Here is a 12211-nt window from a genome sequence, read left to right on the forward strand (position 1 = left end):
TCAGTGTTGTGCTACTTCCCCATTGTGGAAGAGGAGGAGCTTCAGAAAAAGACGAAGAGGGAGGAAACCCCCACGGATGAGAGCAGCACTGACCTCTCTAGACGAAGACACCTCAGACTGTGAATACTATGCTGGTGAATAAAAGACGACCTCCAGAGGGTGCACGAGGCATCCTATACCAAACCACCATCAAGAGCTAGTAGATTTAGAGATATTCATCGTGGTGGCGCTGCAAACCACCCCAGTGTGCACCGAAGGTCACAATCTGATAAAGCGAGCAGAACATCGTCAATCTGGTATGATGACCTTAAGGGTCACTAAGGTCATCATACCAGATTATCTCTGGTCCTCAGCCAACAACGTGATTGACTACGTACAACCAGAGAAATGTTTATTTTCTTGACTAATAAATGATAATAAAGAGAGAAAGGTCCTATTTTCTTAATATTTTCACCACGGCAGCACCCTGTTCAGTGTGTTGACATGTGCATTTAGACTGCAACTTAATCTCTGGCAACAGTCATGTACCAGAGCTTTCACAACACAGATTTAATCATCATTAATTTGATAAAATATCTGAGTACAATTAAGGTGGAAAGCCAAGCACCAACTGTAGCCACAGCCACTGGCATCGTCCACAGCATGAGTGGACGTTTCCTTTGCTGTGGCTGGCTGTATTTATTACTGGCTTCGGCTGTGATTTGTGGCACAATAGTTAAAATGAACTCAATTTTAGCAACAATGCTAAAATACTGCTTGCACATTAATGCATGAACACTAATAATTTAATAAATATAAGATGATAAAACATCTAGAAAGGGACAACTCTGCCTAATGAATACTTTTGCTTTTGATGCTTTAAACCCGTTTTGCTGATAATACTTCCATACTTTTACTTGATTCGTTTTTGAATGCAGAACTTTTACTTCTAACAAAGTATTTTTACATTGTGGTATTTTCATTTTTTTAGTACTTCTTCCACCACTGCACTGCAGCGTGCACATTTAAGTCTCTTCCCAACAGGATGACAAGAAGCACATTTTACTGTCTCCTTTAAGTGCCTGCCAGCAGATGGCTTACTGCTGTGTTGTGACTCATCCTCAGCTTCTGTATCCTGAGGCAAGAAGATACCTTGACCACCGCTAGGAAGGAGTTTTCATATGTGGCAACCTTTTATGCCTGAAAAGTGCAGGTGATTGGACGAAGACGTAACACTTTTTAACATTTAGCTTTGAACTGGTTCATCATGTTTGACACAGAACACAAACAATGTTTTTTTTTGTTAATCTGCTTTGTATTGATAAGTTGACATTCAGAGTGGGTCGGCGATGGTGAATGTCACTGCTGCCTTGTCGGCCAGGCCCACTAGGAGGAGACACATGGTAATAAAGGACAAATACAGAACATAAAGGGCTAAAGTTTGCCATGCACACACTCAGTCAACTTCTCTTACCTCAGTACAGTACGACGCTTGGTACTCTGTCAACTGTGGCTTCCTGCTGGGCTGTGTGCAGTTGAGAGTTGGCTGTGGGTAGTTGAGAGTTGGCTGTGCGTGGTTCAGAGGTGGTGTCACGCAACGACGGAGGCCGCATTTAGGGCACCAACTACATTGCCTGGGAGTAGGCTGAAGGAAGGTGCTGTTTTTCACTCCAATACCTGGTTCCAAGCCTCTCAAGTAGGCGCTGTTATCCCAACTTTCAGCATCTAATCAGATGTAAAAGTACAAATGTTCACTCATATGTTCATTCAGTTACTCAAACATACTTAAAGGTCCCATATCGTGCTCATTTTCAGGTTCATACTTGTATTTTGGGTTTCTAATAGAACATATTTACATGCTTTAATGTTTTAAAAAAAACGTTATTTTCCTCATACTGACTGCTTGAATATACCTGTATTTACCCTCTGTCTGAAACGCTCAGTTTTAGTGCATTTCAATGGAATTGCAACAGAATTGCGTTTCTAGGAAACAGTTTGTTGTCATTCCCATACACTGCAACAGGAAATAAACTGGGACCCATTTAGAATGTTTACGTTTAAAACTGTGAAATGGTCTAAATATTGTAGATTTGTGACATCACAAATGGAAAGAAATCCTGACGGCTTGTTTCAAAAGCTCAGTTTGTGAATACGGGCTGTGTGTATTTCTCTGTGGATTAAGCGTTTCGATACTTTCCCGGTATTTATATAGAACTTAAACCTGCTTTATAATATAAACGCCATGAAAATGTCACATTTTACAATATGGGACCTTTAAAGCAATAGTTCAACATTTTGGGAAATGCATGTAAACATACCTGCTTACCGCTGATGTTAGCGTTCAGCTCTAAATACTAATGTGCTAAGTGCAGCCTCTGAGCTGCTAGCATGGCTGTAGACATTCTTGTTTCTTTATAATTGCAATCATCTGTTAGCATGTTTTGTCATTAGTTCAAGATGGTCTCTGGCAGGGCTGACAGTTTTTGATATGAACGCAGAAGAAAATCTGTGATCAGTCTTAAAATGACTGGTACAGTGTGTAAGATTTGGCAACATCTAGTGGCGTGGTTGCAGATTGCAACCAACTGAGTACCTCTCTGCTCTTCATCCCTTTCCAAGACTGAGGTAACATGAGCAGCAAGGTGCAAGACAATGGTAACGCCACGTTACTGCATTTCACAAGTGTGTCGGAGAACTACGGTGGCCTTCAGGTAACGTAAAAACAGAGGACCTGCTCCCTATGTAGATACAAACAGCTCATTCTAAGCTAACCAAAAACACATTGATTATACACTAAAGAAAACATAGTAATGAATATTACATTCCATTTCTGCTACTAGATCCCCCAAAATGTTACACACTGTTCCTTTAATTCATCTTTGTAAACTTAATGCTAGTTTGTGCTTGGCTGACCTCTTAACCTAAAGGTTATGTCTTATGGGACAAGTGTGTTTCTCTGTGTGTGTGACAGAGAGTTGTTTTACCTTTGGCCACAGGAAGGTGGAGCAGGGGCTCTCTGGAGACAGGTGCATGGAAATCTTCACAGCAGGCCGGACCGACATGAGATGACAACTCAATCACACCTAAAAGTGCACAAATATAGAGCGGGTTTATGGAAATGATGTGTCGTTCTGTACTCCAAGAGCCACTTAACCTACAGTTTGAAGGCCCTTAAAACAATATCAGGCTACAAAACAAAAGGCAGATTAAACAGCGGAAGCATCTGGTGAATTTCAGAGACCCACAAGCCAAAAGTACTTCAAAAGGTTTCCTTATTGAAAAATGACAAGATGAATCCAAAAGTAAAAAGAGACATTTTACCTTCCTCGTAGAGAACATCAATCTTCTGCTGCGGCTCATCTTTTGCCCCCTGCTGCTCCAACGCATTCGCTGTCAAAAGAAAATGGACTGAGTACTGATGCGGCTGCCAGCTTAGATGTATGTGTGTATGTGTGTGTGTGTGTGTGTTTCAGAGAGAACTCCTTACCCTTTCCACCAACAACATAGTGCAGCTGTCTGTTTGCCTCCTTACAAAGTACAGGCCCAGTCTCCGTTGTAGCTCCCACTTCCTGTGTCCTGGCCTCTGTCAGGGACGGGCCAACGACCCCAGACGCCTCGCACATGGAAGGAACGAGGATGCCAAATGGACGCCAGGAGCGAGGGAAGATGGAAAAAGGGGGAGGCTGAGAGAGTACAAGAAGGGTGAGGGTGGTGACCTTACTGGTAACAGTTAGAAAATAAAGGACATCATTGTGAACTTGCTGCATGTGTGTTGTCGAGGTTCACCTGTGACCAGCCACCGTAGGTGCCGTTAGTGGTCTCGCGGAAGTATTGATGCATAGGCCAGGATTTACGATGAGTCTAAAACACCACAACCAACATATCAGTGAGTCAGTCTATCCATCAATCAATCTATCATCTGTCTGTCTATATCCATCCAACCTGATGTGGGCTGATGAATGCAGGAGTAGCTTTAGCTTCAGTTCTGGGCCTCAGGTACTCACTGTAGGGTCTATAGTCACGACTATAAGTGGTGACATACGGGCATAGTGCCACAGTCTGGAAGGGAAATACATGCATTATGACAATGGGTCATATACGGTACTGAAGAGACAGGATTCACACCCTACAGTATCAGGAACAATGGCTTGTCCATGCATAGAAGTGGGGGAGGAAGTAGTCAGATCCTTTATTGAGGTAAACACAGCAATACAACAATGTATAAAATACTCTAAAAGCTTGAATTAAAAGTATCATGAGAAAAATGTACTTTAAGTATCATAAGTAAAAGTACTCATTTCAGAAAACTGGCCCCTCTGTTAACCAAGAAGAAGAAGAAGAAGAAGAAGAAGAAGAAGAAGAAGAAGAAGAAGAAGAAGAAGAAAGGCACTTTATTAATCCCTGAGGGGAAATTTTTTCACTCTGTTATTTACACAGTACACACAGGCCCGAAATACACACACTTGCACAAACAGGACCTACATGCATTAATGAAGAGAAGTCAGAGCGAGGGCCCTGACAGGCGCCCCGAGCAGTTGGGGGTTTGGTGCCTTGCTCAAGGGCACCTCGGCAGTGCCCAAGAGGCAAACTGGCATCTCTTCAGCTACCAGTTCACACTCAGTACTTGGTCCATGCGGACACTTGAACTGGTGACCCTCCGGTTCCCAAGCCAAGTCCCTATGGACTGAGCTACTAATATAATATATTATTAGCTTATTACTGTTTTTGGCAATTGCTAAAATACATTTTCTGAAACTAGGGCCCTCCTTGTCAAAACTCTACACACAAAAAGCAAAGAAATATGAACATAATATCTTACATCTCTTGCAAAAGCAAACACAAAAGTATATTATAAACTCTTCTTAAAATGGTATTTTTGCATCACAACTTCACAACTTTACACATAAACACCAAATAAATACCAACTACACACTGATGTGCTAAGTATAAAACTCTATTATATTATAGACTATGAACACAAATGCAATTGGGAAACAAACACATTTGTTTATTCTCAATACTCGTATACTCATAACAGTGTCAGACACAATTACATAAAGTGCTGTATTGCACTGTAAACTAAAGACAGTATATTGCAATTACAGTCCTCTAACTCTCTCTCCAAAGTTGGCCTCCATTGTTGTGCACACTAAAGAACAAACCTGATTGCTATTTATAGCGTTCAAGTGATCTAATTGGTTCCAGGTGTTTGTCACAGGTGTGTCCTGTGTGCAGGTAATTGATAGTTGAGCGTGGTATTTCAATGACAGTGTTAAGCAAACAGCACACGCAACTCTTTTAGTTATGAATGATGTAGATACCTGTGTAGTTCAGATTACGGTTTAGCATACTTGGTCAGTAGGTAGGCTACATGAGTTAACATTAACTACTAGCTAACTAGTAGCATCATAGCATTAGTAGCTAGCTAGTAGCATTAGCAAATGAGCTAGCTATCTAGCTGGTGAAGTGCACATAGCATTGGAGCACTTAGCATATTCAGGTATGTCAGGTATTTGCTTCAGGTGTTAGTGGAGACAGTAAACAGAGCCAAAAGGAGAGTGGATATTGGATTTACATTCACCAGGTGTTCAGAAACACGACTCCATATGAATGATATCCTAATGTTGTTCCATACCTGCTGAGTATGTGTAAACATATCAACTCAAACATGTCAGGTGTGTGTTTACAGCATGTTTCCGCCGCCCCCAAGTGACCAAACACCAGATCACATTATATGCAGGTTTAAAGATAATGTGTAATTGAATGCATCATTAGAGGAAAAGTGCATCCTCAGTTATTAATCTAATTAAATGCCCCCACTGCAGGACTAATAAAAGAATATCTTATCTCTTATCGTATCTTAAACTAAAATAATTCAAGAGAGGAAAGTTGGTTTGCATGAGCTGAGATTTGAGCTTTATAACCTGGTTAAAAGATAGAAAAAGGCTCAGCAGCTGTGTGGAGCTCCCAATTTCAATTAAAAACAGACCAGGAGCAACATAAAAACAAGGCACACTATTACATAATTCAACTCAAACATGAGAAAAGTATCCGAAGACAAAATCAAGTTGCTTAAATCTGAGAGTATTTACCTTCAGTGGGTTGGAGGAAATCATCTGAAGGTTTTTTTGACTGTTCTTTGGTAGATAATGTCAGTGGAGCATCACAGCCAGCAGTGATGCTGAGCTGACAGTGGGAGAGCCAGTGGAATGTTACTGCTACTGTTTTTAATTAAATTATATCTATTCTGTTGGCAACACACACTGCTACTAATACTTCTTGTTCCATTACTGCTATAGTTCATGTACAAGCCAGGTACTGTATATTCATACAGGGATATTGTGATTCAGTGAACAATCTCTGGAGAAATAAGAGTCAGTAGAAACAGAGCATGACAACAGTAAACTGCCAGCGATCAGTCTCTAATGGGAGTGATGTTGCACACTGTCAAGTTCAAGTTCATTTTATTGTCAAGCCACAATTACTCATGGCAGATCCGCTGTTTAAAGTTTGTGCAACCGGCATCAGACTGTCGTAAAAATAACCACAAAAACCTCCGCGCTTATGTGCACATAAAACTTGTCATTTTGATGAATTATTCTACAGTTTCTAATGTGAATCAACAGGCGCGCTGGAGACGGACGCATTGGAGACAGTACACGCAGTTCAATGAAAACTTGTAGATAAAATAAAATAAAATAAAATAAAATGTATCTGTGTATCTGTGTGGATCATTGTGGTAAAATCGCGCACAATTACGCATGGAAAACATGATGAATGCAGGATCATCAACATGTCCAAAAATATGAATCCAACTTTAAAAGAGCCACCATCTGATCTTGGCAGTATATTTGAGCTGCTGTTTATGAATATATATTCATGTTGAAGCTCTGCAGACAACAAGAAGCTTCTTCTGAGAAAAAAAGATGGATGTCCAAACTCAGTGCTTCCTGACGGGGAGGGCCATGTGTTTTAAACATGAAAGTAGCGATTGTGATTGGCCATGGTTGTCACAGCCTGTATGATAATGTATTCTTTCTGATACCACCCGTATCCAAATGGGCCACAGGTGCGCCCTTCCACGAAATTGGTACGCCCCTGACGCACTGGGCAGGACGCACTTGATGCCCTCCCAAAATTACAAAATGTCTTAAATATAATTGATAACAGGAAAATTGTTGTGTTGCAAATAAAGATTGTCTTCTAGATGGATTAAGTAATATCTCAGTACATGTGTATCCATGTTAGTTATTACTTTACCATTGAAGAAACGTCACAAGAAAGGTGGTGCAATAGCACAATCTGCAAGTAAAAAACAAAAATGCAGAAAGCCTGCAGATGAATCAAGTGTTGCTTTTTGTTAAATTTCTCTGCCTATAATAACTATAACACATGCAAACAGTGAGCAACCTACACTTATATTAGGGTATTCAAAAAAATGTAAAGTTAATATAGAGTAACCGTTTGTTTTGGATCAGTTTCAATGGACCTTCAATTATCTTGGAGATCAGAGATTATTCGCAAACCAGAATGAGTTTTCTGTCAAGTTGGCATTATTTTTTATTATAAATGTAAACAAGTGTTGTAAATGTGCAAATATTTACAATTACAGTACAATGAAAGTAATATCAATTCAGTTGTCAAAACAGCTGTAAAAGCAAAGATTTTGAATATATTCACCCACTTTTTTAGTATCTTGTGGTGAGATCAAATCAAGTGATACACCATTATTACAGAATCATTATTATCAGCATCATCGTTATTAGCTGGATACTAATAATTATATAATGGCCAATACAAGTCCCTTTAGCTAGATCTATGGGATGTGCAGTTGCTCTCTCATTGGATGCTGGTAAAAGTATGTTGGTAGAAGACTTTGGTGTTAGCTTTGTAATCCATAGTTAAGGTTGCGCCCAGACTCTGAGCCCCCAGACTGGCGCCGCCGAGTGCTGAGGACTGCCGCAGAATCAGGAGGCTGTAGCCATGGAAACGGCCCTTGAACTTGTCAGATGATGCCACTTTATCCAAGACCTCGGTGAACCCTGGTCAGAGACAGAGAAATACAGAAACAAAGAGAGATGTGGTGGAATTTCCTACTGCTTCACCTCATTTTCTTTCAGTGTCAGAGTGATGGGGAAATAGGTTGAGGTCTCATTGTGTTAATTTGATGGACACTGACCTGGCTTCATTAGCTCCCAGCTCTTCCACACTGAGCCCACACACAGGACGGGCAGGCCGAGGTCACTACTCAGTAGTGGCTGTCATCACAGAGATATAGCGATTACAAAAAAATTATTTGTGAATGTTTATAACAAATGAGGGAGATAGTTTACATAGTTTACACATATGTGTGTACGTTACCTGTTGTGCTGCAGGTAAGACTGCTTCTACATGTTTTGCCAGGACTCTCCCAGCCTGAGTGAACACATACTGACAGAGAGCATCCCCTTCTTCTGCACCTGAAACACACGGACACAAATACTTTATATTTGACCTTCCATTCAAAACTTTTTTTCCGAATCAAGCAGGAAGTGATGTGCCGCCTACCTTCAGCCAGCTTCTTGCAAAAACCAGCAAAGTGGGACTTCTGGAAGTTTCTGTAGAGGTGCGGCAGCATGCCCATCAGATTTGACACCTGGGATAAATTGTACAGGTTTTTCATATGGGCATTTTTTTCACAACAAAGTACATCAGAAGAGAGAAACTTGATTTCTCTAAATCAGACGACACTCAGCTCTAATTTGACTTCTGATGTGTTTTTGTTCCAAGCCCTAGTTAATTTTTTACCTTGACTGGCTCTTCAAATACCCAGCATTCCCCTACTCAAACCAGAGCTGATATTCTTGTATAAATGAACACATTTCTCCTTGTCGTTGCAATCTGACCTGGAAGTATTCCTCCATGGCCTTCCTGACGTGCGTAATGTCATGAGGAGGAGCGACCAGGTTGTCTTCGGCATCAAAAACCATCTTCACCGCCAAATGAGCGATCCAGAATGCTGAGAGATAGAAAAGATGCTTAAAGAGTTTGATCCAATCAGTAAAGCTGTAAATGATTCATATACATATTACCATGGTTACCTCCTCCTTCATCACCCATCAGGTGACCCCAGCCTCCGCAGCCGATCTGTGAGCCATCGGGATTTACTAACTTGCAGTTCGAGCCGGTCCCTGATATCAACACTACACCTCCTAAAGAGAAAACAGAGACAATCTAAGCTGACAGGCACTTTATGACAATAATTGATCTCATTAAGCCATAAAGTGTAGATATCACTTTGATACAGCCACACCTAAGGGGGTAAAGTATCAAGCCTTGCCCTGTTATGACACTTTAAGGTCATGACTTCAACTGATCTGTAACTGTGGGTAAGATTTGTGCTGAGAATTGACTGCACTACAACGAAACAATGGAAAAAAGACTAGTTACCACAATCGCTGGCGGTCGCCATGGCGCCAATTGCATCTGTGGTGATGTAGTAGTGCTGGCTGAGAGCGGGGAACCGTTGCTTCATGTCAGCGATCAGTTTGTCGATGGCGGCCTTCTGCTCCCCACCGCTCAGAGACATGCCCTGCACACACACACACACACACACACACACAGTGAAATCAGTGTTGCACTACATCAAATACTTTCATTAGAGGTCAACAACAACAAGTTTATAGGCATCTGGCAAACAGTTTAACTGACCAAGGAGCATAGTGGCGTGTTTGGATCCAGCCCTGCCTCCAGTTTGGCTCTCTGGACCATGTCGTTGATGGTTTCAATACATTTGTCCACCCCGACCAACTGTATACACATATGGACACACACACAAAATCTTTATGCAATCAGCTTTCGTGGTCTTATGCATTCAGTAAACATAAACGCCAAGCACAAACCCCTAATTCCCCTTATTCATCCATTTTCCACTACCTCCATCCCTACTTGTGCTCACCCAGTGGTTGGTGGACGGTCCATCTGTCTCTGCCAGGATCTTCCCATCTGCTGCCACCAGCACCGCTTTGGAGTGTGTCCCTCCACTAGAGACAGACAGAAAGAGGACAGAGGGATGAGACAAACACATGCATCATAGAGTACATACCACCGAGGCAACATCAGGGAAAAAACAGATATATATTTGCTTCGATATAAGATAAGATAAGATAAGATAAGATAAGATGAACCTTTATTAATCCCAGGAGGGAAATTTAGGTGTCAAAGCAGCAACATCAGCAAACAGAGTGAAACACAGGAGAGGTAAAGGTATACAAAAATGATAAAAACATTAATAGAGATATAAAAAATACAGGATGAATGGGTGAACATAGTGTGTGCAGTCCGTCAATAAATAAATGTAGTATGTACAATAAATAAATGTAATATGTACATGTGTAGTCTATAAAGTGGTATATAGGATGTAGCCTATAGTGTAAGTAAGTGTAAAGGGCGCCAGTGGTTAGAGTCGAAGTTGGTTGCAGATAGTGCATGTTTAAAGTTCTTAAAGTCATATATAATATATAAATATATAAACTTACAGGTGATGCAGCAAGGACACAAATACTTGGTTTTAAAGTGCAAAAAAGCTTTAAATGATCCCGTATGTCCATGTATATATACACATAATATCATCTAACCAGTGACCTGACAATACCCCACCAGATGTGAGTGAGGGGAAGTGATCACGAGACACGCACACTACAGAAACAGCCCCTCACAGTCAGAAGACTAGTCTGTGGTCAGAATGAAGCTCTTTCAGTATCAGCTAGTATTGTCAATTTCTCAGTGGCAACCGCAAAAATGCGAGTAAAAGTCCGAAATACACACCAGCATTAACTGATAATTCATGGAAATTAAATTGGTGATGTTTTGTTGTATATTTAAACTAATTCTCACCCCTCTACTCCGCCGAAAACTGATGCCATGTCTATCTTCCTGTTTTGGTCCAGTCTGTCCGGTCAAAGTGAGCAAATATCGCGAGAGTTGCAGCTGCTGATATCCAACCTGCAATGCTGATAAATGACCAATAGATGGCAGCCGTGTTTTCCTATGTGTTCTAATTGCAGTATTACAGAAAAAGTCATTGATATAGTGATCCCATATATATAGATCCAATTTTCTATCTATATATTTTAAATAATTTATTTATATAAGATAATAGATAGTATTTAACATCAGTTAGAATCACACACGTTTTTTATGTTTTTATGCAATGATAAATTATGGGAACACCAAAATTAGGGAAAACTTGCAGTTAACATCATGATATGGTGATGATTTTTGAGAGAAAAACAAGCATTAGCATACGGCAGAAAAATGTTGGTCTATGCAAGGTATTAAGGCTTTTCACTGCTATGTGACAAAATTTGAATCACTGGCAAATTATGGCCTAGAAAGCATGCTCAGTGTCAAGTATAATATTGACAGATTTGGCACCACTTGGTTATGGGCTGAAAACAGGGACAACAACTTTGAGTTACACTGTGAGCCAGCAGGAGGCATCTGCAACACATTAACTCTGCTTCTCTTTGCCAATATAGGCTCCTTAAAATACATATCATTCATTGGCTACTCAAAATTCCTAGTATAACTGTAGTTAAAGTATATATAAGCACTAATAGTTACTTTAAAATAATTGTTCGTATAAGTAGGCCTAATTATATCAGTTTTCGATGAGGTGTAGTCATGCTGTGATGTCCTGCAGTTAATTTGCCAAAATAAACATCATGTGTTGTTACATGCAGTTTACAGTATAATTCATATTATGCATACAGTTTATATGTGCGTTAGAAAGTGTGCGTGTGTCAGAGAAAGCAACAGAGAAGTTACACAAGAGTGAGGTGGTGGGAGGAGGAGGAGGAGAGGAAGAAGAGGAGCGGCTCGAGCGCTCACCACGCGCTGCTCACTCCCACTGCTGCGTCAAGCGACACAGAGTTACTACAATACCGGATGTTGACTAATCAGATTTCAAAATAAAAACACATACTGGGGGCAGAATTATATCAACTTTTTCATAAACAACGAATTTATCTTTAATTTCACATGATTTGTTTTGACTTTAGAACTTTGTAAAGTCCATAAACAATGTGAACGTATTAATAAGTACTTCTCAAAGGCTCCTGGGTTACTACTGAACTCTTTTATGCATTATAATTTAATAAACAACACTGATAAGCTACTTACCATGGTCATGATAATTATTTGCATGATAGGCCTACAAAGCAGTATTGCTGTATGATACCTCCTTCAAGAA

General features: G+C 40.4%; 2 protein-coding genes across 3 annotated transcripts; both read right to left on the reverse strand.

Moving 5' to 3' along the window:
* Positions 1 to 1272: 1272 nt before the first annotated feature.
* Positions 1273 to 6225, reverse strand: LOC119482221. 2 transcript variants are annotated; one of them, XM_037759663.1, is made up of 8 exons: positions 6072 to 6225; positions 3922 to 4038; positions 3766 to 3840; positions 3467 to 3662; positions 3301 to 3369; positions 2964 to 3062; positions 1454 to 1704; positions 1273 to 1365 (listed from the first exon to the last, which is right to left on the reverse strand). In XM_037759663.1, the coding sequence occupies exons 1-8, from the start codon at positions 6093 to 6095 to the stop codon at positions 1339 to 1341; spliced, it is 858 nt and encodes a 285-aa protein (XP_037615591.1). In that variant the 5' UTR covers positions 6096 to 6225; the 3' UTR covers positions 1273 to 1338. The 2 variants fall into 2 exon arrangements, with proteins under 2 accessions (XP_037615591.1, XP_037615592.1); XM_037759664.1 differs by lacking the exon at positions 3922 to 4038 and having other exon boundaries at positions 6072 to 6208.
* A 1285-nt stretch (positions 6226 to 7510) lies between these two features.
* nagk (N-acetylglucosamine kinase) lies at positions 7511 to 10965 on the reverse strand. The gene is made up of 10 exons (XM_037759662.1): positions 10855 to 10965; positions 9917 to 10001; positions 9670 to 9768; positions 9409 to 9550; positions 9060 to 9170; positions 8865 to 8977; positions 8527 to 8614; positions 8341 to 8438; positions 8159 to 8237; positions 7511 to 8021 (listed from the first exon to the last, which is right to left on the reverse strand). The coding sequence occupies exons 1-10, from the start codon at positions 10881 to 10883 to the stop codon at positions 7819 to 7821; spliced, it is 1047 nt and encodes a 348-aa protein (XP_037615590.1). The 5' UTR covers positions 10884 to 10965; the 3' UTR covers positions 7511 to 7818.
* Between the last annotated feature and the right edge of the window lie 1246 nt (positions 10966 to 12211).

Source organism: Sebastes umbrosus, chromosome 22 (genome assembly GCF_015220745.1).
Source record: "Sebastes umbrosus isolate fSebUmb1 chromosome 22, fSebUmb1.pri, whole genome shotgun sequence".
In the NCBI taxonomy this organism is placed as follows: domain Eukaryota; kingdom Metazoa; phylum Chordata; class Actinopteri; order Perciformes; family Sebastidae; genus Sebastes; species Sebastes umbrosus.